Source organism: Caloenas nicobarica, chromosome 7, assembly GCF_036013445.1.
Source record: "Caloenas nicobarica isolate bCalNic1 chromosome 7, bCalNic1.hap1, whole genome shotgun sequence".
Classification (NCBI taxonomy): domain Eukaryota; kingdom Metazoa; phylum Chordata; class Aves; order Columbiformes; family Columbidae; genus Caloenas; species Caloenas nicobarica.
The window spans coordinates 17,740,269-17,768,060 of record NC_088251.1 but is presented as its reverse complement, the minus strand read 5'-3'; the positions used below and the strand labels follow the sequence as shown (position 1 = coordinate 17,768,060).

The 27,792-nt window shown below is 36.2% G+C and overlaps 2 protein-coding genes across 2 annotated transcripts in view; one reads left to right on the top strand and one right to left on the bottom strand.

The window, feature by feature from the left end:
• LOC135990786 (protein FRA10AC1) lies at window positions 1–25,707 on the top strand. The gene is made up of 14 exons (XM_065638828.1): window positions 1–153; window positions 4,030–4,106; window positions 5,343–5,435; window positions 5,512–5,557; window positions 6,246–6,322; window positions 7,025–7,108; window positions 7,600–7,684; window positions 12,881–12,926; window positions 17,374–17,487; window positions 18,481–18,523; window positions 19,990–20,114; window positions 20,742–20,780; window positions 22,205–22,289; window positions 22,759–25,707. Exons 1-14 carry the CDS (start codon window positions 121–123, stop codon window positions 22,799–22,801), a joined length of 990 nt encoding a protein of 329 aa, XP_065494900.1. The 5' UTR covers window positions 1–120; the 3' UTR covers window positions 22,802–25,707.
• Window positions 25,708–25,937: 230 nt separating this feature from the next.
• PDE6C (phosphodiesterase 6C) overlaps window positions 25,938–27,792 on the bottom strand; it is a 29,176-nt gene continuing 27,321 nt past the window's right edge. Inside the window, exon 22 of the mRNA XM_065639084.1 lies at window positions 25,938–26,011. Coding sequence (XP_065495156.1) covers window positions 25,938–26,011 — 74 coding nt within the window. The remainder of the gene's footprint in view (window positions 26,012–27,792) is intronic.

The following is a 27,792-nucleotide window of genomic DNA, read 5'->3' as shown; positions in this document are numbered from 1 at the left end:
GGCGCGCGGGAGCAGCCGCCGGAGCAGCGCCGCGGCCGGCGAACGGGACCGGGCGGCCGAGGCGGCCCTCGCCCGTATCCCCAGCCAGCTGCCCCCGCCGGGCGGGAGGGCCGCGCCGCCATGGTGCCCAACCAGCTGCGCCTCTCCGCGGCCGTGAGTGGGGCCCGGGCGGGGAGGGACGGACGGAGGGGGCCCGGCAGGGGCGGGCGGTGGCGGGGTGGCCAGGCCTCGGCACAGGCCGCGGCCTCTGTCGCGGCGGCGGTGGGGCGGGCGGGGCGGCCAGGCCGCCCGAGGGCCGCTCCGGTGGCGGTGGGGCGGGCTGTTGGGCCGCGCAGCAGGCCGGGGTAGGGCTGCGCGGCTTGTGGGGCATGAGAAGGGCTTCGGAGGCCGTGTGGGACCCACACGGGCCGGTTTTCCGTGTGATTTTTCTTCATGGAGTCCCACAAAGCTCTAATCCTCGCTCTCGTGGTCTGCTGTTACCTACCTTTTACTCGCACTTCTCCTTTCATAGTTTCAGAGCTTTAATAAAGGGCAGTATCTTGTGGATGTCGTTTCTCTTTGTTAGAGGTGTGCGCTGTACAGTATATGCAACCATTCCTTGTAATTGGTTTTACAAGGAAGGGTAGGCTTGAAGCTATTTGTGCTTGCTCTCAGGTTTTTCCCGCAAGTGAGGTTACAAAGCCTCCAAGACAACATCAAGGTGGGAAGAGCATTTTTCAGTGACACATTTTAACTCTCGGTCCAGTTCCAGATCCCCATGCTCCTTTCAGCCCCTCCCAGAGTAGTTTGTTTGTACCAAAATGAGCCCTTGGGTCTGTTTTGGGTCACATCCAGGCTGTGAGCAGACATGAGCGCAGGCCTGCGTGCTGGGCAGATAAAGGGAAGGATGGGAGTGACACTTGTGAGGGGAGCAGCAAGATCAGGGCTGAGGTCAGGAGGCACAAGTTGGGATTTTGTGTGTAGGTTTGTTTTGCCTTTTCTTTAACTGCCTTTTTTCTGTTCAGCTGCATGTTGTGAACAGGAGTCAACATGAACTATGATGTGTCCATTTCACTAGTGTGTGTTTAGCCCAGTGGAAAGGGTTAAAGGAGGTGCCTTTTCTGGATGTGAATACCTCCTGTAAATGTGGAGCTGGGGAGTCCACGGTGTCCTGACATCGACAGTTGACATCTCCTCTGTCTGCCATCAGTTGCCTACAGTGTTTGTACATTTACTGTGGTTTTAAGTTCCCATTTTTTAGGAGCCCTAAGTTAGTGGACTTGGTTTTGTCTCCAGTTGCTTTGCTATTAATTCAAGATGTTTGGATTACTTAAATGTCAGTGATTTAAATGTATTCCAAAGCATATTGTTACTTGTTTTAGTTTTGTGGTTTCACTTTGTTTTGTTGTTTGGGTAAAAAAAGTTCGAAGTTGGTGAAACAAACAAAACACACTGCAGCATTTAAGTTATATAGCTTTCAGGTTCATGCTTTGATAAAATATTTGGCATTTAACTTACTAGTTTGCTAAAAGCATTCTGATTTTCTGGCAAATTTCATCAAAGTGAAGATTATATTCAAGGGTTTATCAAATAGTAAAAGTAGTTATTTTAAATTTTCTTGACAATTTTGCATGTCTATGTCTACATATGCCTCTTTTAAGATCTACTAGCTTGGGCACAAAGCTTTGGTATCTGCCCCTGTTTTACTATAATTAAATATTAAATACATTTTCCTTTTATGGGATTGTTGTTTGCCATAGCTTTCCAAAAGGCACTCATCAACCTCTGACTGGCCTGCAGTGTGACTCTGTTGGAGCAGCGTTTCTTGCATCTTTTTTTTGTTTGTTTTCATTTGAGTCATTCCCAGAATTAGTTGGGAGCTGATTACTGAATACATCTACTTCTTTCCTGGGGCCCATCATCCAAGGGCAACTGCTTTGGGAAAATCTCCTTTTATTCAAACTTTTATCTTCTTGCCTGTTTTTATACTTCATCTATGTTGACTTTCATGCACATTGTGTTGGCTTGTACTTTCTCCCCTTTTGAGTATGAAGGAAGCTCTCAGTGTTCATCTGGGAAGTATTATTTTTGCTGTTTAAAACATTCTTGGATTACCATGATATCTTTAAAATTTAGAGGCCAAGTATAAATGCATTTGATGTACACTCATAATGTGTTCAGCCTTTTGTAAACACCACATAAGCTTCATTCATAAAAGTAGTGACAGGCTTGCTATTAGAACCACCTCAGCTGGGAGACCTGCACTGTGGATTATCATGAGACCGTGCTGGGAGGACTTTGCGCCATTGTTGCTGTTTTGCTAGTGCATGAGGCCCACTTTCACCAGATGCTGCAGACATCTGCTCTGCTGCACTTTTTTTTTTGCGTAACTAATCATGTTGTGTCTCCTGGGAAATAGAAAACATAAAGGCAAATCAGAAAGTTCTGATTTCCTTTTGTTCAAATATACACGTATATAAGAGCTATGTCTTCTTCAGAAGAGTTCCAGAGTAGAAGCACATTACAGCATCAAAGCAAGGAAAAAAGGTACATTTTATCATTATTAATAAAAATAATATTTATAAAATCTTAAAAATCAATCCTTCAGCGTCAGTGTGAGAAGATAGTGTTTTACATACTCTGCACGATACAGACCAGTTGTCGATGTCAGTAGAGGATATGGCTGACTGTCCAGCGTGGCATTTCTGGGAGGTGTTTGCATCCAGAGAAGGCACCTCATCAAAATCATCCTGAGGAGGTGCATCTTTTTTGCAGATTTTGTTTTTCTTAGGTTTTCGTCTTAGGGGGAATATGATTATAGGTAATGTAGGAATCAGCAATACTGAATCAAATACACTGGTTTTCTAACCCAGTTTCTTTTCTCATTCACAATCTGAATAACCAGGATCCTTAGGAAGTATGTGTTGAACCTTTCCCCTTGAAGATGTGCAATAACCATCCTTCTTCTTTTTACCTCAGTCGTGTAAATGTTCCAGTTGTGTAAATGTTTTTGGGTGTTGGTGCTGGTTTGTGCAGTGCCCAGCTCTCGTTGTTCTCTTCCTGTGCTGCCCCTCCAGCTGGCTGGGGGGCTCTGGATGGACCGTCAGTAAACTTACCTGGGTTAAAATAATCTTTTTTTGGGTAGGATCCTTTGTAACTTGGGTGAGTTGTTTGGTCAGGTTCACGTGTAGTTTCACAACTATAACTGGGCAACTGGACGGAAGGTACCAGAGTAGGCGTGAGGGAGGACATGGGATCTACTTAAGCCATCTACTTAAGTCTGCTGAAAGACTTGGACATGTAACTGTGCCTTGAAAAATGGAGGTGATAGATCTGGGCATCAGTCAGTGCTTGATTGATTGATGCCATTAAGAAATGGGATATTTTGGTTTTCTTACGTGCATTAATTTGATATTGTAGTCCCAAAGTGTGTGGAGAAAAATATTTAATTTAATGGTAGGAATGTTGTACTGATTAGATGGTACATTTTTGCAGGCATGTTGCTATTTTGTATTTTAGTTATAATTCCAGTGAGTTTTCCAGCTACCAGTGTAAGATCTAATGATCTAAAATGCTGTACCACAGCCCAAGAAACTTGGGTTCTCATTTTTGTTTATTTATAATGTGGGCACATGAGTTTCTGTCCTCCAGGCCCCCTGAAAGAGTAGCTCCTGGGGAAAATATTCACCTTTTTATATATAAGAGAGATAGATTGAAAGTAAAGACCAGAGATGTTTATCATACTTCTAGTTATCTGCATCTATGTGAAGACTAAATATGGGTACATCTGCATATCTGCATATAAATTATTTATAAAGTGATCTTTTGACAGACTGATGATGTCTGTCTTTGCCCTGCATTATTTGGAATATACTCTGCATTGTCTGTTGGATTTGGTTTGGTTTAGACATATGTGAGAACTTGCACTTGCTTGCTTGTGGTCTGTCTTTCTCTCTTTCATTTCTGCCTGATGCACAGTACTGATTTCTAGTTACACTGTGTCTGTATCACATTTGCAACTATATTGACTGTGTTGTCTATTATTTTCAGGCACGTGGACATGGAGACTATGATTCTGATTTTAGTGATGAGGAGAGTGGAGAGAAGTCTGTGCAAAAAACTAAAAGGTAACGTAGTACAGAATTTACACTTTGCATTATGTATTTTGTGCAAATGGCCTATTACTGTGTATAGAAGACTATGCTGTGGTTTGTGAAGTCTGGTGTTGAAAACGGTTTTGAAAAATCAGTTTCTTTGATTCTTGCATCACCTTGTGTCAAGCTTGCCAAAGCATATCGTCTCCCAGGGACAGCTGATTAAGATCTGTTCTGCCATGTCCATCTGGTGTCTATGTGCCCCTCAGTTGTCAGAGCAGAGTGTTTCGTTTTTCCGAGCATTAGTAAAGACTGCTGGGGTTTGGCTGCGCTGTTCACTGTGATCCATCAGGATGTGTGGAACAGCTAAGAGAGCAAGGCAGAAAAGGCCAAGTGGCAGCAGGCTTTGTAGGTGTAGAAGACCTGCTTAGAGGAAGTGAAGAACTGATGCTTCTTGTTTATTATTTAATTTGTAAAGAGACCTGGGAATTGGTGAATTGTGTTGTACACGATCCTTGAAATGTTACTGCACATCTCTTATTTAAAATCTCCTTTGCCAGTTCCTTCAGTGGTTCACACAACTACTGACCTTGAATTTTGTAGTCTGATCTCATTATATTATTAAGATTTTTATTTATTTGTGTGTTTATTTTGCTTAGGCACCATAGTCCTTCAACACTTTCTGCACCATACTAAACATTTTACCTACATTATTATATATTTTTCTTACATTTTCCTGTCTCTCTACTGCTCTGCTATTGGACTTTATTTAAAAAGGTTTTCTGGAAACTTTCCTAGGACCTTTGCATATTTTCCTTTCTAGTAAAATTGAAAGAATGGGTTTTGTAGTATCTGCCTGCATTCTTGGAAAAAAATTCATGTATTAATCACTGGAATAATAGCAGGGATTGTGCTGTTCCATTTATTTTATAAATATAACTGTTCTCCATTAAAACAGTGACTGGTTTTGTTCAGTTTTCATTTTCTTTATAAAGCTATTACACATTATACTGTTCTACTTTCTAGGTGGAATATAAAGTAACCGTCAGGAGTCTTTCATAAATATCATCATTACCCTTGTTCTGGCACACGACCACCAGCCCCAGTAGGGCTTCTGTGTGGGTTCACTGAAGTTTGGGTTTGTTCATAGGGAAACCAGCAATATAACAGTTTTTATTACTCAAGTTAATGCAAAGTTTGGGATATGGAGATTTCATTTTATGAAAAGTTCTTGACTAACTTTTCTTCCGTTTTCTCCCCTGCTTTTAGTGTAAAGGAAGATGACCTTCTCACAAAGCCGTTTCAAAAAGCAAAACAAGGCAGTGTGGTTCACAGACGATTCGCAGCTGAAGAATGGGATAGGTATCTTTAGCTTTTGTGAGGGGTTTTTCACTTCATGTAAAGATAGCTTTCACTCAAACATATTTGTTATTAACAGGGAAGAAGCAAGAAAAAGAAGATTTCATTTGATATCGATGGATGCCGTATCCTTCTGTTTCATTTTTCTTCAAGTTCGAAGATGAGGCACAGGTTATCCATTATGGTGAAACACTGAGATTTCTCAGTTATCACAGCAGTTGACAGTGCAGCATCGGATACTGAGTCATTCTTCAAAGTAGCTTCTTTTTGTTGCTGAGATGTCTCTGAGAATGCCTCTGCTCAGCAGAGGCATTTCCAGATTCTTCCTGTATGCTCATTTGTCCTATTTGGGACAAAATTATACAGTGAATTTTGTTTAGACTGGCACAAAGACACTTTGCTCTTTCAGTAGAGTTTGTGCGGAACTTAATTCTATATAAGGCTGCTATTATCTGTGGAGAAAAACATCTCTGCTGGAAATTTAAGAATGCATTAGTTAATTCAAAGGTCTATTCAAAACAGCCTTATCTCTAGTAATATCTTCTGTAGGTTCTCTAATGTAAGATTGTTTAATATCATGTGCAGTTTTGCCTTCAGTTGCCTTGAATTCCTGTATTTGGAAAGTAGCTTTTATGAGAGGTTATTAAGTAAAAAATGCTAATTAATTCCTTTCTCAAAATTACTGAACTGGTTTTGAGAAAAAAAGCTTCTTTCTGTTAAGTATATTAAAAGTTTTTATTATTTTTTTAGTTTTAAACTATGGTAAAAGAAATGAAGATAATTTCTGAAACAATCCTTAATTGTTTTATTCAGTATCAAAGGCATAAAAAATTTGTGAATGACTACATTTTATACTATGGTGGCAAAATGGAGGATTTCCGACGTTCTGGGTAAGAACCATTAGCAATCTTTCCCCTCTTGCCTCCAAAGCTACTCTGTTATGTAAAGCTGTTAAATATATATTACAGCTTGGCAGGGTAGGGGGATGTGGCTATGTATCAAATTACTAATTCCTTTGGCCACAAATAGTAGCTGCGCTCATTTTAAATATCCAAACCACAGAGTTGCCTTGTTTCACCATATAACCAAATAATGTTGCACCATTATTTTTATATAAGAACTTACCGTAAGCTGAATTATTCTTCTTTTGTTATGTAAAAGAAAAGATGACAGGTGAGCATTAATTGAGAGTACGTTGAGAGATATCTGACAGTACCTTCAAAATAAAAATCTGAAATACTTCTGAAATGTGCAGAATTCTAACCATTGTCCAGAATAATGATAACCTTCTTTAGAGCTATCTATATGCATTCTAACATTACTGTCTTGTATAAAAAATATTTTCAGACAGGATCAAGTCATCCACAGTTTCAGTGAATGTTTCTGTTTCCAGTGTTTCCACTGTTAATTTTTCATTTAGGAAAAGGTATGCCAGGGAAAGCATTTTTGATAGTTTTATTCCATAGCAATATATTCCTCTATGTAGTGACATGGAGATCACAACTGTAACATACTGATGTTTACCAAATTATCATTTGACTGACTTTTCATTTTAATATTACATTGTACTAAAAAAATGTGTCCTTTTATAGAGAAAATGACAAGACGGATCTTGATGTTATTAGAGAAAACCATAGATTCCTGTGGAATGAAGATGATGAAGCAGACATGAATTGGTACCTGGAACTGTTACAGAACATGTTATTTTGAGATCACGTGTACTAAATTTGTGGTGTCCCCTACTAATTAAGAATTTCTGTGCATACTTAGTGATCATTCTTGGTTCCTTAATGTATTTAAAAATGAAAGACCTGTACAAGGTGTTTCATATTGTAATAATGCTCAGTAGCAAAATAATTGATGACAGAAAGAAGTAAGAAATATTTGTGCATTCTCTGAGATCCAAATGACTGTTCTGAAAATTCTGAAGGAAGCCTAGTTTGAAAAAATATAGTTTAATTTATACTGTAGATATATTGTAGATGTATTTTTCCAGTTTTATGAAGATTAGGCCTTATCTCAATGAATGTATTTCTGTTGCATTTCTAGCCCTGCAACTTGTGTTCTTCAGATGAAACAATGTCTTTGTCTTGCTAATGTCATTATAATGTAAAATTAATTGTATCATGTTCTGTATTTAATAAAAAAATAATACCTTTTGTTATAGGGAGAAGAGGCTTGCAAAGAAGTATTACGATAAATTGTTCAAAGAATACTGTATAGCAGATCTCAGTAGATACAAAGAGAATAAGGTACATTTCATTATTGTAAATCATCTTGGTTTTAAAGTATGTCCTTTTGTAAAAATTACCTTATGATTGTAGATATGTTGTGAAACCAGAAAGTTAGTACCCCTTCCCTAGAAAGAGAGTTATGAGAAGTTGTCAAGTTATTTAATAAACAGCAGCAGTTAGAATCCAAGCATTGTCACTGCCCCAAAAATGTGCTTCTGTGGGAACAGGAGCGTTTCTGTCAGGTGGTGTTTTATTAAGAGGTACATTGTGTGTAAGAAAGGCAGAAAATGCAGAGAGGTTAAGGAGAAAAGGCTGGAGAGGTTTGCCTGGTGATAGGCACTAGATGAAGCCTAAAAAAACCCTGGGAATGTTACTGTTAAAAAAAAAAAAAAAAAAGTCTAAAAAGAGAGTTTTGTACTAGAATGTTGGCAGAAACAATTTTGGAAATGTGTGTTGTAAAGCAGTGTCTTTTGCTGGTTGTTCTTTGTTTATGGAAACAGGATTTATATGTTCTTTGTAAATAAATAGAATTTCTTAAGAGAAACAACCCAATTCCAGCACCAGTTTTTCTTCTTAACTGGAATAGCCTTTGTACTTTCCAAGTTTTTCACTAACTAACCTCTTAGTCAAAAAGAATATGTGAATTTTCTATTGTGATTTTGCAAAGAGTGTTCCTGAACTCAGATGCATCTTAGTGTTGTTAGCACATAGTAACCCAGCCCTGCAAACAGTGTCTATATAAAGTTCTTTGAGACTATTTATAATATTGAAAATAACATTCACTGGTAAATATTTGTGAAGACTGGGCTCAAATTCTAATATTAGACAGAAAAAATTACAGTCTTCTAAAGAAAAATGGTACAGAAAAAATCAAAAATTAAAGTAAAATTAACAAAAAGTGAAATGCTGAAGATGTCTTCCCTCCTTTTTTTGAGTAAATTTTATTTTATTTTCCTATAGCTGGTTCATATCCCTCAGTCCCTGCCCTGCCCCCCAACCGATTTTCCCTTGGGCATGCTTACAGATTTTGTTTCTTTCGCAACTGTGCCAAGTTTCCATATGTTTGCTATCTTTTGTGGGAAACTGCTCTGCCCCAGTTTCTTTTTTGTGTGTGTGTTGTGTGAACAGTATTTCCCTGTCAGACTTCAAGTGTGGCTGTCCTAACTTTGAGGTCACTCTGAATTCCTTTGTATGCTTATAAGTCATTACCTATATTTTTTGAATTGCCATGTCAGCATAACTCTGCTGTATCATGTAATTTGTTCTCTTATATTAGGTTATGTTTTCTGTTCTCAAATACATTCTGACCCTGTGAGAGTCGTTTCTTAAAAATTCTTCAAAAAATAGAAAAAATGAGATTTTTCTCTATTACTGGTTTATCCATGCCCATGTTTGGTAGAGAAGGATGTCAAAACAGGTTTTTTTCTTGGAAGTCAGAAATAGGCTGCTGATCAGTTCCCATTCACACCAGTGGAATGCAGTCTGTGCTTCCACATTTTTCATGCCTTGATTCTTTTTCTGCATTTCCAGAAACTGGAAGTTCGATATCTTTAGCCCCTTGTACCTTCTGCTTTACAGTGCTGGTGCGCTGTGGCTAACAAGCTTCTCAGCTAGCCAGTCTTTCATATGATAGTTGTTGATGCTTTACATGATGATGCTTCGTCTTGGTGTAGGAAGGAAATTATTGGCAGTGAGAACACTGGAACAGCCTCATCAGTGACAGGGTAGAGTCCCCATCACTGGAGGTTTTCAAGATGTGTATGGACAGGGTGCTAGATAATCTCATCTGGGCTGCCTTTCCCACAAAAAGTTGGACCAGATGGTCATTTGAGGTCCCTTCTAACCTGGGCTGTTCTCTGATTCTCTATCCTGCTAGGTGGTGTCAAAGTTGGAGATCAGTTTTCTGTGATGTTTTTAATATATATAGTACATAGATTGAGACTTGCATATACACACTCATCTGACTTTTCACAGCTGTAACTGTTTTGCTTCTAGCCAAAATCCTCTAGCCAGCTAATTCTTCTGAAGACCTCTACCTAGAGATTTTAGCTCAGATCTCATTTAGAACTTTCCTTCTGAGAAAAAACACTGTTTTTCTAAGTACTGGATAATGATAAGGACCAGTTTCATGGGAGGGGATCTCTTGAGGTCTGAAAACTAAGCAGAACACCTTGTCAAAGACTGAAGTTCAAAAGAAAACACTAAGAAGACCCAAAACATAGAAACCTCAAGGCCACAGCCACACTGCACTTGCTGGTTCAAGCTGTTTCACTCACATTCAAGCATGGATATGCACATACACACACACACACAGATGGCTGGTACTGCCCTGGTCCCATAGCAGACCCTCCTATTCTCTCATCCCTAGAGGTACAGAGGTGCTCTCACACCCAGAGCGGGCTGGTGGTGACCAACTTGCCATCCTTGCCGGCCAGCTGCTTCACCTGCCCGAGGGCTGGTCTGGCTTGGTCTTCACTGGTGCTCACACACTCACTTGCACACCTGCACTCACCATGCTTGCTGGTACCGCAGGCTTATGGAACCTTGTGACCCATGGTGCCTTTTTTCTTTGTGTAGTTAGGACACATCATCGTATCCTTTGCTTTTAATGAGAAATGCCAAGATGACCCTCTGGTAGTTAGAGACACTGGAAGAACGTGCTCTGACAGCTCTTGGTTGTGATGGTTCTGTCACTCCTTACATTTTTTGTAGATCAGAGTTTTTTAGGTCAAGGTTGTCTTTGAACCTTCAGTGCATCTTGTCTGCAAGCTTTGAGGCTGATAAATGCCCCTCCATATTGTCAGATAGTTTAATTCTGTTGTCAGTTTTGCAGTGCAGCAAGGGAAAGTGCTCTGCATGTAAGTTTTACTTTGATGTGCATTGGGCTAGAAATGTTCTCTTTGTTGTCTTATTTTCCTAGAAAGGATCTTATTTGCTGTCTCTGTGCTTTGTTTTGTAGGTTAACAGATTGGAAATGTCTGCTATTTGCTAAGAAATGAAATCTGTCTGACACCTGGTCATTAAACAAAATACATTTTATTCTTTTGTTTTTATTTCCAAATATTTTTCAGATTTCTAGGCCAACTTGTTTTCTACTTGATAATGTTAATATGTTCACTTTTGTAGTTGTTTTTCAGCATGGAGGCTTTCCTGTGAAAATAAAAATATTTAAAATATCCGCTGTTTATTTCCACAGTGTTGTCTAAATTTATACATTTCTTTTTTTCTGAAAGAGGTGACTGTGGACGTGTTAGTTGTTGCTGCAGCTAATGCATATTACACAAGCAGTCCGTATTTAATTTGGGAATTTTATTGTTTATGGATATTAAATGGTCTTTCACATTTTTAAAACTCTCATTTCTTATCAAGTTAGCCTTTTGATACTCTTATAAAGCATCTGTTTTGGAGTTGTTCTGCTTGATCTTAGTCTACCGTGTGGAAGTAGCTCATTTAGGATCTTGTTGAACCCATTTAACAAAGAAGATGAGGCGGAATAAATACTGTCTGCTGACTATGTTTTTGCATTCCTTGATATTGCAGGCGGACTATTTGAGAGCCTCCCCTAATTTTTAATTTTCCTACATAGTTTAATATGTTCCTGATATTTTAGCTTAGAGGAATTAATTTATATTGGCTTTTTATGTTTTTTTTTCTTCTTAGCCTTGGTCACTGTCTGTCTTTTTCCACTAATTGGTGGAAGAACAATTGACAAAAATTAATGCAGATGAGGACAAGTTTTGTTCTAGATGTACTACAGGTGGTTCTGGCTCCCTTCTTTCTTCTATTTTGCTTATTTTTCTTGATATCATTACAGAAATACTCTGTAAGGATAGAATCTGATTTATTTCTTATTGAGTCAAGTTCAGACTGTGAGGGAAAATTTGTATAAAAGTCTACTTCAGTATAGCAAAAGTGAGCATGGATAGCTTGGTGATTGCTAAAGTAACAGAGGGACTATGAAAAAGCAAACATACAGATAAGGTCAAATTGTTTTTTAATGTTTATTGCCAGCAGCACACATGTGCAAAATTGGTGCCAAAATACTGTTGATTTTTAATTGTAAACTTGCAGTATCTTTCAATTGCATCACAAGCTTTTCACAATTAAAATACCCTGTAAAACAAGAAATGTCCTTTAAAAGAGCAAAGACAATTACCATCAGTCTTTGGAGCAGTTGGTTTCCATCATGAATTCTACATTTACAGATGTATTTTACATTCTGTTTTCACTGAACTGTTCAGCACAGTTCTTGGTTTTTACAACTGATGAATTTTTGTTTGACTGAAGTGGTATGATGGTACTTTAGACCACACTGCAGATTTGTAGAGTAGGCCAAGCACAGCCTGATCCAGCCTTAGCAAACTGTCATCATATACAGTATGACAGCAGAACCTGATCATCTCCTGTGAATTTTTTTTTTTTTTTAAACCGGTGAAACCAGTAGATGTGAAAACATTGTTTATGTTGTAATACCAATTTGAAAATTAGTGGGCTGATTTAAAGAGGGAAATAGTTTGTTGGTGTACACATTTTTAGTTTTCTTAGACATCTTTATGTAATATATGACTTGGGGAACATCAGTGCCAACAAAACATTTTGCTACCAGTGTCTTTCTGCTTGGTTTTTTCAGCCTTGTTATTAAGGTGCAGAGCATTTATATTAGAGTACGACACATTCTTAAAAGCTGAAACTTTTCTTTCCCTGTTTTTTCCAATGTTCTTTGAATCACATAACACTTCACGCATGGGAACCCCATGCTGTTGCCCTTCAGATAAAGAATTATGTTTTTTTTAAAAAAAAATCGACGACATTAAAGACCACACACAGCAATAGATACCTCTACTTCTGTGCAGTGACACATGCTAATATGACTTTTCAGTATTCCAGTGGTCTTCTCAGTTTTTAGTGTAGACAGAATTGCATTACAGTATCTAGTAAAGTAATCTATCCTACTTTCCTATTTGTTCTTCTGCCTGCTATGCAGCCTTTAGAAAGCCATTCAGCATCTACTGGAATTCAAATTGCATGTGTAAATTAAAGTCCTTCTGGAAAGCAGAGGCAGAAAGATATTTTTAATTAATAGAGAAGGAAATTAAATTTTACTAACCACAACTGAATGAATGAACCATGTGCAGGACATCAATCAACTGAAATTAGTCATATTACTGAATATGTTGACTATTCACAACTTAATTTCGGTTCTTATCTTAACAGTTTGGATTTAGATGGCGACATGAGAAAGAAGTAATTTCGGGAAAAGGTAATGCTGGTTTTCATTTTATATTACGTTCCTTCTTGACGCTTTTCTTGCTGCTTTTTGACATGATATTGTTAGACTGTGTTTGACAATAATGGTAAATTCATCAGATAATAATGGGCAATAAATTGACCTGACTTTTCTGTTTCATGCCACGTAGCTCTAGAGTGCACACTGACCTGCATTTATTAAAACTAAGAGATCATATTATTTATTTTCACAAGGTCAGATTTGTAATGAACACCAACATAATGCATTTAACAATGTAGAATTTCATGGATATGTTTTTTAGCTGCTTTTCTTCAGTCATTCTATGTTCCCTCATTAGTCTTTGAAACCTTTAATTGAAATCTCTTGATACTTTTCCTCAGGAAATAATTTTCTTGACAGTTTCTCCAATGATGTTTTGCAAAATGCTAACTTTTTAATTAAAAAGTTCCATATGTGGTGTCTGTCTTAGGCTAAATTGGTTTTGAAAGTTTCAGTGGGAATCGGTGGAAATGGTTGTCATATCTCCCATTCTTGTTTCTAAATCGGTAGCTTATTCTGGCTGCTTCTGTGTGTGAGTTCTTACCGACCTGTTACTAGGACTTTGCACAGGGTCCCCATTCCTTGGCCCAGGGACAGGGACTTTTTCAAGTAGCTGGACGAGCAAGAACATGGTATGAATGTGTTGTTCTCTCTGTGGGTGGATCTTCATACGTATGTACGGTTTTCAGAAGTCATGCATGCACACGTAAGAAAATTGCATGGAGCGATGCTATGGATCAGAACAGTTCTGTAGACGGCTGTATTTATTATAACATATTACAAGAAGTTAGAAATAACACTTGTTTCAAAACAAAAAATGTAATCACATTCACAGGAGGAAGTGTGAACATTAGTGGTAGGGTTTTAAGCTATAAAGATGAAAGTTCTAAAGGTAGTTTAGTTGTATGTTGCATTCAGCACTACAGATTATATTAAGAGATAGTTACATTTGATAAAGTTATATGCCTTATTGAATACTTTTAAAAGATCATTAAAATTAAATGAGAAATGAGTAATTTGTGAACAATTTATGTCTTCATGGGGAAAAAAAGGTAAAGCTGTATTGCACTTTCAATGGCTGGTTCTCCATGTTTAAAATGTGGGGGGAAGTGCAGAATTACATGTTTTAAGCTTTTTAATGAAATCTGAATGGAAAATGTACAATTGGTACATGAGAATTGCAAAATAGAATCTTTCACCACTAAGGGGCGCAAGAATTCAACCTTATCTGGTGTATTAGATGCACTTTTCAAGTGCAGTTTCAAACGATCATCTTTAAAAAGTGTGAATCTTTAATGCCTTTCTTTTGCTATTTTTAAGTATAAATCAGTAATATAAATGGCTTTAACTAAATGTAATAAAGCATTAATACCTACCTGTCTGATAAATTCACATCAAAAAAAGGAGAGCATGTGCTTCTTTTAGCTGTGACAATAACCACAGTGATGAGAGCCAGTGCTGGTGGACTGTGCTGTGCTTTGGGGTGTGCTAAGACACACAGGAGTGGGTTACTCATATTTGGTTGCTTTGTTTTGAATGTCTGTCCTTGAGAGGTCATGGAGAAGAAGAGTTAGGATGAGTGCAAGGAGAGGTATCACTTAGGTAACTGACTGTAAATACCAGATTATTTCTTCCTCTTCTTTTCTTTCCCACTCCAGTATTTTCCCATAGGTGTTTTGAAAGGAGGTTATACTGGAGATTGCTGTTGTGTCTCATGAAATTTAAAATATAACCTTAATGGCAGTTAATAGTTTAATATATTGCCAGTTTCAATTAATGGTTCCACAAAATGGGCATTTTCTTAATTAAAATCTTAAGGTAAAACCCCTACTTTAAATGAGTTAGTTGGTCTGAAAATAAATCCTTAAATTGAAAAGCTTTTCAGCTATTTAAAAGATACATTTGACTTGCATTCCCAAGTACTTTTTCTCTACTTTCAAAGGATGAGTAGTAAGATATGGCATAAAATTTTAAAGTAGAAGGTATTTTAGGCCAAACACAAGAGTGGTAAAAGTTTGCTGTAGGAATACTGGTAGAAACTTCATTCTGTAGAGGTGAAATAGGACTTCTTCAGCAATATGCAGACAGCAAGCTGAGCATGTGGGTATATTTTCAGTTTTCTACTTATTTGTATTTGTAGATTAATTAGTAAAATACTCAAACCAGACATATTATTTGGCAAAATAGGGTTTAATACCTGCTAATTGATCTACTCTCCATTTTTTCACTATTTCATTAAACTAACGTTTCACTTTTAGGATAGTAGTGCCTTTCTTAGCCTATTTTATACATATATAAAAATGCACATATAATATGCATTGAAACAAATGTTCTTCCAAACCTTTTTCCATTATTTTTTTTCTCTGTAATTTCCTCCATGGAAAATAGGCAGGGTATCAATACCCAGATAGTGCACCATGTGTCTGTGTATCAATCTGGTACATCTGAGCTCTGAACAAAATGCATTAAAATCAGTCTTTTGACTTACTGGATTTCCTTAGTATATTAACTTGTAGTACTGGTATTTTCCACCTATTCTACTCTTCTTCAAGAAGCAAAAGGTGCTAATAGTTTTCAAAAGCACACATTTAACAGCCAGATTATAGGAGTTATAATTCTGAAGACAAAGGCAATAACTTCCCTGCGGCTCATAGCAAGATGACAGAACTTCAGACAGAAATGGAATTTTGGACAGACATTTTTCTTGCTGATTAAATTAGGTAACTGTCCACATGGCGCCCTGGATTCTGTGTCTACTTTTCTTGGACATGTAACTGTGGGAAAAATCATGTTTCAAGTACTGAATAATCTGGTCTGTAGTTCCCTTTGATTTGGGTTCTTCATATACATGATGGGGATTATAATGATCTCTTCACAAAAATATGGTTTTTAATGCTTCTATGACATTCAGATATACTAGAGTGATAAATACTACTGAAAAAGCCTTCAGAAAGAGTAGAATTCTATATTCAAGTAAACACTTGAATATGTGTTGTGGGGATTGCAGCGTGTAAGCAGGGTAAGAGAAGCATGGCTGTCTGTACGTGTGTGTGGCATAGAGCAGGGGCCTACTAAAAAAAACCTCACCATGATATGAAATATTTAGATAATCATAAATGCAAGTGAATGTGTAAGGGCACAGAATTATGGTGGTTTATGCAGTTAAGTTCTGGTTTACCCAAGAATTCATTGCTTGCCTTAGCAATCTGAAGATGCTGTTCCAACTTTGCTCTTGTGAACATACCCAGTTTCACATCCAAAATGTAGAATGTCCAAAACTGATTTTACATACTGTAAAGAGCAGCTAAACATAAATAAAATTCATGTATCTGTCTTTACTCTCTGCCTATTTTTCTGGATTTGTTTGGGGATTTTTTTTGAGAAGATGTGAAGTAAACAGAGTCTGGTTAAGCTCAAAAAAGTTTTGTATAGCATAAATCTTTCCTTGTAGATTTTTACTTTTTTATAAAGGATATAAATTATTGCTGATGACAGAGGGTACTGATAGCCATAGCTTACATAGGGTTAAACACATTCAATGTCTATTAATTTGAAACTTTTTTAAAATGGGAGTCCTGGGGATTTTTTTTTTGGTTCAAATGTTAGCATTGCAAGTGGTTTTACATTGCAGAACTGAAGTATCTGAGGACACTGCCAATCCATTAGTTAGCAGCTTAAGCAGAATGTTCTGAGGTTAATCGTTCACCAGCAGTCATGCTCGTGAGCCTATTAATACACGTCCTTACTGCCAGCTCTGCATACACATCAGTCTCCTGCAAAGGGAATATATGTACCTTTATAGCTGCAATATTGGGAACCCAGTGGTGTAAACAACATTGATTATGTGCAAATTGTTTTAAGATTAGGGTTACATTTAGCGTAATAAACCCAAGGAAGCTTTTAAAGCTGCCGTATAGTTTCTCATAAAATTGGATTTCCTTTTCTTAAAAGAAAAGTAAAATGTTTGTGGGAAGTCATTAGAATATAAATTGTATGTCCAGTATATTAGGTAGACTAGTAAGGTAATAAGAACAATGGATATCTTAATTTTGTACATACATGATACTTTAAATAGTTTGATGTCATTAAAGATAGATGTCTGAATCGCATCTCTTGATCCATCAGCCTCTGCTAAGTAATCATTTAAGATACAGAATTTGACATCAGTTTCTTCAGAGTTCAGTATTAGGCTTAGTATTTCATAACATATACCTTCAAGTTATGTTCTTTCTGCAAAGATGCAATATTAGACAAATATGATTAGTTGCTCTGTCATTATCTGTCATTGTTTCCTGTTTGAGCTTTTTTATTCGAAACAGACAGAAAAGAAAATGCAAAAACTGAGCAAAGCTGGATATAATGCCAAACCTATGCTTGTTAATCATTGAACCACAGTTTGCTGTTTTTGACATCTTTAAAGGTCAGTTTTCCTGTGGAAATAAGCACTGTGATGAGAAAGAAGGCCTGAAGAGCTGGGAGGTGAATTTTGGTTACGTTGAACATGGTGAAAAGAAGAATGCACTTGTGAAATTGAGTAAGTCAGCTCTTCAAGGATATGTACACTTAAAAGAAGACAAATATCTTGTGCTTTAAAAGCTTATCAAGTGAGACCCACTGATAATTATATTAGTTCATGCCAAATGGAAAATGCTGAATAGGAGATAATTTTGTTAAGTTAATTGCAGATAGTATGATGGTCTTGATTTAGAGAGAATGGCTATTATCATTATAGATGAGTCTGAGCGCTTCATGCTGTGTAATTGGTGGTGTCGTAAAATTAGAAGAACTGATTATAAGCTCTTTTGTATACAAGCATGTCCGGTTTTAACTGACAACACTGCATTGCAAGGAGGGTTTCATCATTGTCATTGCTTAATCAATTATGTGGCTTAGGAGACCTTCGGGCTTTGAACCAGGCAACTTCTTGCACACCTTCAGCTCAACTGATTTTATTTTTAATACTTACGTTTTCTTCCAAAAATTCTACTTTAATTAAATCACTTCCTTTTCCAGTCTTGTCTCTTGAGTGGGATTTTCTTACTCAATGTGGTGAACATTTTGATGTGTTCATCAGGTAATTAAACTTACCACAGTTTACACAGTTATTTTGTGTTAAACAAGTCAATGGTGCTTTTCTCTTTTGTACACAAGACACTCCATGTGGCGGCACTTGTTCTCTGGCAAAGCTGTAAGAGGCTTACGGGTCTTCAGTATAACTGTAGAACAATTTGATCCATAAAATGGGGTATCCGTACGTGATAAGCACTGATACTTTTTGACAAAGAGTTGCCAGTGCTAAACTTGTGATCCTTCTCCAGGTTTAGTGAAATACTGGTTTGTGCTGAAGACTTTTGTCGTGATATTTTTGTCAACTCTGGCTGTAATTACACTGTAACTTTTGTTTTGAAGGAAAAGCTACTGAAATTAGAAGACAGTGTTCTACCTAGTTTTATATATGTATTAATAAGTTATGTTAATTATGCTTATCATGTATATGGGTGTAATGTTTTCATGTTCTCTTTTTTAGGAGTATGTCCAGAATGTTCCTACAAACTAAACTTTCATCACCGGTAATGAAATATTTTGGAAATATGGTGACTGAGTTATTGATAGATAACAGTTATGATGAACAACAAATGGGGGGAAGACTTCAGTTAGATGATGAAGAACTTCGTTTGTGTTGAAATAGATTCGGATCTGGAGTTATTAAGTCTATGTCTTGACAGTGTTGAGAGTTAGATATTGTTTTGCTAATGAAAGTACAAAACCCCTCAAACTGGAAGAATCCTGTTGCCACACAAGTTTTCTTTGCTTAATTTCAGCCGTGTGATTATTTTTGTTTTCTAAAAGTTTATGCACAACACTGTTTTTCATTTTCCCTCTTGCTAAGAACTGGAATGTTTTTTCGTTCTTAAAAATAGTGGGTTTATGTGTCAGTCACGTGACTGTGCTTTGAAACTTTGAATTTGAGTATTCGTTCTTCTTTAAGAATCACTTATTAATAGGAGAGAAAAACAGTGAACTTTGAACCTATAAAATATGTGCATTAAGATTTGATTTTTTAATTATTATTATCTGTAATCTTACTGAATTCCACAACTATTGATATTCCGGTTTTATGATTTTCTGAATCTTGATGTGGCATAAGCTTCGTTGCACGGCTCAGTAATTAAGCCGTACAATTACCTGAAAAGCATATGAAAGGGAAACCTTTGAGCTAGGAAATAATGACTTCTTTTTTAAAGTAACACAAATCAAAGGTGCATCTGTATGGATATATCTAAGATAGTTAATTAATCTATTTTAAAAGTTAATTCATATTCAGTTTCATTAAAGCACTGTGTAGGCACATATTAAGAAGGAAAATTACCTGAGATTAGTTTGATTTGTCTTGCTTCCGTTTGGAAGTAAAATTGTAAAACCACTCGAATTCAGAATAAGCATAGTCAAATGTTTTATCAACTGCAGAGTAATATTTTGAAAAAATTTAGTGACTTCTTTGTGCAAAGAAGCAGGAAAAACCCTATGTTTATACAGTAAGCCTATATAAGTAATGCTGAAAATAAAATACGTGGGTTGTTGCTCTGCAGCAGGTTCTTAGGTGTGAGATTCTTCTACCTCAAGTTTTGTCACTATCAAATATGAAAATATTTTTCAAAACCCGTGTTTTTCTCATTACATGTACAAAATTGTTTGGTAAAAGAAAAAAATAAGATTTCAATATAAATAAGAATTTGGCATGTCATAAAATTACTTTTTAATAATTTTTTTAAATTTAATCTTTGGTTGCCAGTTCACTGGTTTTGTTGCCTGCATCAGTGTCATTTTAGCACCTTGAGCATTTCCTGTCCTTTGTCTTTAGCTGCAGAGCTCTAGTGTTTCTGTAGCACTTTTCATTTTAACTAGTTTAATTTTTTTCGCTTTACCTAGTAAAAGATTTCAGGAAAAAACTGTTTGACTTAATTAAATACTTACGATTTACTCTTGCTTGAGGAGTACATATAACACAGAAGATGTACATTCATTTTTTTTAAAGGAGGAAAGAAGTCAAAGCACGCAAGAAAAGGGGCACAGCTGTACCGAACTCTAAAGAGCCAAAAATTAAGAAGACAAAATTATCTAGTTCAGCAAAAAAGAAGTCCAAAAAAAAGACCCATAAAGGTAAATTTAAATTTTAGACTGACAATTTTTAACATATTCAAATATGTTACTGGAGTCATAGTTTTGCTATAGCTATATATGTATAGATATAGATATAGATATATATAGTTATGTATAAATGGAGATATGTCACTTCCTTGACTGTGTAACACAGGTAGTTAAAACAATAAATTTCTTAGGTAAAATTTCCTAGGTGCACAAAAAATATAAATTTGGAGGGAAAAAAAAGATAAATTTCTTATATTTTACAGAGAGGGAGAGCCTTTTGAAAAGTATGCGTTGTGAGGAAAATTTGTCAAAGAATTGGGCATTGCATACCATAAAGGGTTGTGAAGTATTTAATTCCTTAAGGCTTTGGGGTTGAAAGCCTTTTGGAAATGTTAGATAACCTTTTTACACCACAGATCTCTGGATAAAGTATTTGAGCTCAAACTGATGACCTTTGAACTCATGCAAAAAAATCTTTTCACTTCAGTGTTTGCTTGCTTGCTTTGAGTGTGTGGTGTGTGCGTGCATGTGCACATGCTTATGTGTAGTACAGTGCGATAGAAGTATTCTTGTAAACAATTTAAGAGAAGAGATAAAGCCAAAATAAGCTTATTATTTTTAAATGGTGTTTCTTTCCAGATCAGGTTTCTTCAGAAGATTCAGATAATTCTGATAAAGGTAAAGTATTTGAATATCTTCTGCTTTTTATGTTTTTGTAATAAGTTGTATTATTTCATGGTCATTTGTCATTAGTCTTAGTTTTATTCACTGGCAGTTTTGGTATTTTATAAGATCATAAGAATGCTCTGTGAAAACAAGCTGTGATATGAAGGGTCAAAAAAATTACATATTCTTGGAGAAAAAGTGTAAGGAATTTTAAGAAGGAAATCTTTTAAGTTTAAGTAAGGAATATAAATGTGGGCAGGTAACAGAGTGGAAATAATCAGAAAAATGAGAGGTCAGGTTGTTCCAGAAAAGAGTAGAGAGGGCAAAAATAGGTACATTGTTAATAATTGCATGGGCCCAGTTATGCAAATTTATGCTGTGTAATGTGTGCCATATAAAGAAAGTACTTTTCCAATATAATAACTACTACATCTCCTTTCAGGGAATGATGCTAATATGTACTCTACTCCAAAAAATAATAGATTTTAAATAAATCCTAGGCTTTAACTGAAGAATTTTCTGGCTGCCACCTCAGAGGCCGGCTGGTTGCAGGTGGAGGCGCTCAGGGTGGCAGTGGCTCCCTAGGCGCTGCCCGGCTCGGTCTCTCATTCCAGCCCCAGGTTCTTTTCTGGTGAAACAAGCCCCATCTCCTGGTCACACCCATTCTTGCTGCAGACTTCAGAAGGGATTGAGTGTTTCTGCTGATTGCTCTGTTGTGCTACATGTTTTTAGGAATGTTCTCAGCACCTTTGTTTTCCCAGGAAAACCCGCAGCTGTTCATTTATGCCTCAGACCGTGCCCTAAGTCTCTGTTTTGTCAGGGAAGCTCTATTGGAAGACTGGGGTTTTTAGGTCGTGGCATATTTCTGATAATCAAATTTTCTTTTTGCTTTTCACTCCTCCGGAATACTTACACAAAACAGTTATGCAATAATCCATGTTTTCTGACCATTTCACTGATAAGTTACAATTGATAAAAGTTGTCATTCGAATAGAAGTAATTGATGCACTTAATATCATGAGTTGAAACTGTATTGTGATTTGGTGCTTGTGATTATAAACCCTTCATTTTAGGAGCAAAGTGATATGCTGCTGTTGTGTCAAGATCAGTGTTCTGACATGTTTGTTGTTAAGTTTCGCCAAAATACTAGTTCATGATATCACAGAATCACAGAATGTTAGGGATTGGAAGGGACCTTGAAAGATCATCCAGTCCAATTCCCCCACCAGAGCAGGAACACCTAGATGAGGTCCAAGAGTCTTTTTGATGCTATATTGAATAATATTGGAAAATGTTTTCATTTTTAGTTTATGCAAAGCAAAGTGTTCTTTTTATTCTCCTGATTACAATTAAACGTTGCTCCTAGCATTATACCATCTTAAAAAAAAATTCTTTTAAAATGTATTTCATTAGCACTTTTAATTATTTTTCAACAGATTCAGATAACAGCGATGCACAAGATGGTCCCTCTGATTCTGACTTTTGGAAAGGTCCTCTACAAGAAGCAGATGAAAAATCACGGTTAGTTTGATCTAGTGAACTTGTAGCAGTAAAACATACTGTGTCCATTCAGAACTGAAAAGGCAGAGATTTTTCCTGAGTCCTTCAATGGATATTCTGACATGTAGTATTGTGTCAGATCTCCTTCCATGTAGTGAACCTAAGTGTGTTTTTTTAAAGAGGAGACATACACAACACTGGAGGAGACGCCTTTGACAAGCCACTACTGTGCCACTGCTGTCTTACCCCCTCTGTACCCTTAACTATGTTAGAAGTAAATCCTGAACAGTAAACTCATTGCTGTCACACAGAAGGGGAAATGTGGAGGGTATTGTAATGTATTGAATAAGCCAAAATGGTCTATACCAGCTACAAATTCTGATCAGAAGTCTACTGAATCTTTTTAAACAAAGATTATCTCCTAGGTACAGATCCAAAGCAGAACTTCCTTTGACTTCTTTTTTCTTTTCTTTTTTTTTTTTTTTAACAGGGAGGAGGAGTTTGATGAGTATTTTCAAGACTTGTTTCTCTGAAACTTGAAATGGATGTGGGCTCATCTTCTTTATGAATTGCCAAGATTCAAGTGTGGAAATCTAGTCATAATTAGGGACCAGAGACCTCTTTCTGCCAACATACCTCTTCTACAGTCACTCAGATGGACCATCTCAGCAGATTGTCTTTGTAGAAGGCTTCACGTGTAACAACTTTTATTTTTCTTGTGGTAGGCTGTATACTCATGAAATAAGATAAATATTTTTTTCAATTCAGTGCAAAAGATATATGGCACCCAGACTTAAAAGTAGGAAGGATATAAACAAACAAGAATATAGTTTATTTACATTACATTAAGGAAGTTGGCTGCTTTTTATTTTATCCCAAAGTTAAGTTTTTGTCAGATTTTTGTAATGGGGTGTCTTGGAAGATACTGTTATTAGTTTAAAGCCATACACTTTATAATATTCATATTTCTAATTTATTAAATACGAGTTAATTGCCTTAAATTTATTGGTCATGTAGACTTCAATATTCAGGTGTTACTCTCTGTAAGTATTTTGAAAAGCTATTGGAGAAGTTCAGTTTTTATCATATCTGTATTTTGCTTGAATTAAGTAAACCACATGTGAAATGTCTCCCCTGCTCCTTAGAAAAGTTTAGTTCATTGTGACTTTGTTTTAAATTTTAGTTATAATAATATGTGACTGATAATTCCACTTATAAAAATCTGGTTGGTTGGTGAAATTTTTTATATAAATGAAGTGTGTGGCTTTCTACTGGGGATGTACATGTGACTTGTATGTTATCTGTGGTTTCTGATCTCCTTAACATTGATTGAATGTTAATCCTTCTTTAAAGTGTAATCCTAAATATACAAGTAAGGAATGTATATTGCTTGAGAACCCTACTGCATTCGTCTTCCTCTTCAAATTGCCATACAACTTCAAGTATTCTTTATGTTTCCAAAGAAACGGTCTGCACATGAATAGCTACAGTGGCCGTTTTCTTTGTCAGATGAAAATTACTTTGGATATAAAGGACAAGTTTTTTTCATGTTTATGTTAATCTGAGGAAAGTTAATGTTGTATAAAATATATTTTTGATAAGTACTCCCCACTGTAGATATATTTATAGAAAGTATTTATAAAAAGTATTTAATGTGGAAAGTGTAACAGCAGAGATAGTTGCAGTTTATTTATGAACATTTTACATGAACTCATATGAATAAGTTGAGAACTCTATTTACAAATATTACTTAACATAATTACATTTTAAACAGTTTGTAGTTATGTAATAGATGACAGTACAAGGAGATATTCAGGGTGTCCTTGAGCAAGAAATAAACGTAGCCTTGCGTGAAGGCTTCTTTAGGTAAGAAGGTGGATTTAAAGCTTAATTCTCTGTCATCATGCAAGCTTGGTTGGGAGTCAAATCCAATCTGCAGCAATCTGCTTACATGTATGCAACCTGCCCAAAGGGGCTTTTGTCGAATGTGTTGCTATATTTGTTGCTTGAAGTATTGTATATGATGTGTTCTGGATAACTAACTCCTCTTTGGGTCTTCAAAATACAGTTATGAAAAGGTACAGTATACGTATTAAATATAACATTTAATACAGTTTGAATAAAATCACATGATCAAGTAACCTTGAAGTAGCTTACTTTAGTATCTGCATTTAAAACAGAAAATAATACATGACACCCAGTTTTATGTCATAACCAAGTTTGCATAAAATATTTGGCCCATTTATAAATAAGGATATAAAAAATGGAAATTTTTTTGGTGGATTCCTTTAATTTTGGGTGATATTTTTACACAGTATCTACGTTCATAGAGCATTCTTAGGAAGGTATATAATATGGCAAATCATTCAATCGTTCTCCCTTCTCTGTGGATGCTGAGGGCCCTTTGGAGAAAAAAAAGTATGGGTCTGCTTTCTTTAAAGGGAGAAGAAAGTGGCAGGATTGATTCTGCCTGTCAGGCTTATTTGTTGCAGGAATTGCATTTGACATCTGTCTCCTCTTATATGTGGAACTGGTTCCAGTGAAATACTCAGATCTGTGCATAATACACTAGCCCTTTTCCTTCCTTCATCTGCAGGAAGAACCGGCTTCGTGAGACCAGAGTAGAAAGATGGAGTGGCCTCTCATTCTTCAAGAGGAGAAGGTTTTGGCAGGGAGATTGTTGTTTATGAAGAGCTAATTTGTGTGCAGTCTGTCTTCTTGGTTGTAGAAAGGGAGGGAATGTGAATTCTGCTGTGGTCTACTTCTGCTCTCCTCTCTGTCCTAAGATTAAATTGGTGACAGTTCATTGGTTTTCAAATACTTTCATTTACTGCATTTTAAAAAAGATGCACTGGGAGCACACGAGCCTTTAAATTCCTGTGAATGTAGATCCTGCTCTAGATACACTGGTGTAGGCATTTTAGTAAACTCTCACTTGTGTGCAAAGTATGACGTTTATGGTCTGCCTTTTTAGATTTTTACAATAGAAGGTGGTCAGTTTAGGAACTGTGGGCAGAGCCATTTACACATGGGCAAAAGTGTGGCTTCTCTGAGTTATGGCAACAATTTACAGATTTATCCTTGGAAGTTTTAAAAAAATAGTGTGTCCCATGCACCTGCTTTTTAATAAATATGAGCCGGGGAATTGCATTGAGCATTCCTAAGATGAAGGAGGTATTTACTCTAGAACTTTATATAGTATTGAGAATGAAGGAAAAGGACAATTCCAGATTAAGGAGATAACATAATATAAAAAGCTAAATATACAAGTTTTAAAAAAAGGAATTTTTTGTTTGAATTGAATGTGTTATATTTCATTTGGTAATTTCATATAAGATCTATCAAAATTATTTTTATTTTTTTCTGAACAGTGTGCAGAAGTTACATATTTTAATAAAAATACTGTATATAAATTGAGTGACATGAAAAAATATCTAGAGCACACAGTTAACTTGTTTCACACAATTTTTTTTTTTAAATTTTCCAGTTTTTAATTGTAACTGTTTGTTTACTCCATTAAAAATTATTTCCAACAAATGGCAAGTGTTTAAGAGGTTTGTTAACAGATCGTTCTATACTATTCTATGTGAAACAGAAATCCACTGGGGCTTATTGAAGTTCTTTCTAGATGTCTTTTCTGTAGCAGAAAACAGTGTCTGAGACAAAGAATTACAAAATTATACAGGTTTTGGATTTTCCGTCCTCTCCACTTCCTCCACCACCACCTCCAGCTGCATTTTCAGCTAAAAAACAGAGAAGAAAAGTAAAGTGAGTATTTTCTGTTAATTTTAGCTGCTCTAATTTCTTGTTTAAAAGGTGTTACTTTTGTGATATGCATATTAATGTGTGACCTTCTGAAAATTGAACGTGCTTTTGCTACTTGTCTGGGAAATGGAGTAAGAAACAATAATGCATGCTATATATACATATGGGTATATAGTGTAGCAGATGATACCAACTTTTCTCAAAGGACCGAACACACACTGAACCACTCTTACTGGAAAGTTTCAGTAGTTAAATGTATGTAACTCTGTCCCACACATACAAAACTGAGGTATGCAAGCCATGCAAAAGAAATAAAGTCTTGGATCAATATAATCTGTGAATCTATTTTTGAAGCAGATGATACAAGAACTTTAATTTGACCTAATTGTATAAGCCTTTATCCAACCCTGCATGAATCCCTTTTTAATTACCAATTAAGAGAGACACTTTATGTTTGTTACCTATAGTTACTGATTCTGTTGCTGTCTCTCTCAAATGATTCCACAGATGTTCATTGGTCATAGTTAAGATTCTTTCAATTTAATAAATTGCGTTTTCAGGCTCATTTAAGGTAAGATACCAATATTAGAATTAAAACTTACATTTGAAAGCTGTGGATCACCATGTTACTAGGTCATTTTCGACCCTTTCCACCTGCATTGAAACATGTCACATAATCAGTGTCCTACCCTTTGTAATTTGTGGATATAATCAACAATATGTTACTAACTATTTTATTTTCTAATACTAATACTGTATTCTGTTTATGTTCTGAACTTTCCACTGTAGTGGTTCAGCAAATATGTTTATTTTAAGAATAGCCAGTGGGTCAGCGTGATCTAGAGACACCAGTGTGGTTCAGCATGTATCAAATTATTGCTTGTATGAACTGACTTAACAAAGGCATATATTTACATGGCCTTGATTTGACAGTGTCAGATCTATTCTTCAGAAATGTGCATGGCCTCATTCCAGTGAACATTTAAAGTGATGCAAAATAATTCACTTACATTTTGTGATACCGATTACAATATGCAATCCTTAGCTCCTGCAAATCAATGTGTCCATGCTTGCCTGTGTAAGGCTCTTTGTGAGAAAAGATGTCTTTCCTTAAGTCAGTGACTAAGTGATTCTGTAATATCAATGATGTAAAATGCTCCTAACTTCAAGCAGGAGTAGAACTACCTGAGTCTTCCTAAATGTATAATTTAATTTTTATTTAAGAACCGTATGTTTAAGGATGCAGGATCAGATTGTAGCAACTACACTCTTTACCAAGAGAGCAAATGTACAAGGAAGTTTGTGTGTAGGTCCCAGGTAGTTTTGTTTTGCTGGTATTTTTGTGAAGTTCAAATGCTTGTGTTCCAGTGTAAGGGAAGAGTACTTCGTTCATACTCACAACCAGCTAGTTCTCAGCAATAACTTAGTCGTAAATAAATGATATGACTAATTGCAAAAAAGTGTCTTTTAAAAGAAATTTGGGAGACAATGAGGGGGGACAGAATTTCTCTGGAAGTGTGTGTAAGTGGTATCACAGTGTGAGCAGGCCAAAATATTTTTTGTAATTTGATTACACTAATAATATTTGACTCATTTTATTAAAGTTCTCTTCCGAAAGTCTGCTTTGATTAAGTCATGTAACTTACAGTACTATTTAAACCACTTTGCAACATCTTTGTAACAACTTTTGCTACCTTTTGCAGCTGTGTAACGACTTTTGATACTTTTTGCAACTTTGTAACAACTTTTGAATGCCTAG

What these genes read in the sequence shown, in the direction of transcription:
- LOC135990786 (XM_065638828.1), top strand. Translation starts at nt 121, where the DNA reads ATGGTGCCCAACCAGCTGCGCCTCTCCGCGGCC. An exon ending in GAGGATTTCCGACGTTCTGG is followed by an intron (nt 6,323 to 7,024) that starts GTAAGAACCATT and finishes GTCCTTTTATAG; the next exon opens with AGAAAATGACAAGACGGATC. An exon ending in GAATGCACTTGTGAAATTGA is followed by an intron (nt 17,488 to 18,480) that starts GTAAGTCAGCTC and finishes TCTCTTTTTTAG; the next exon opens with GAGTATGTCCAGAATGTTCC.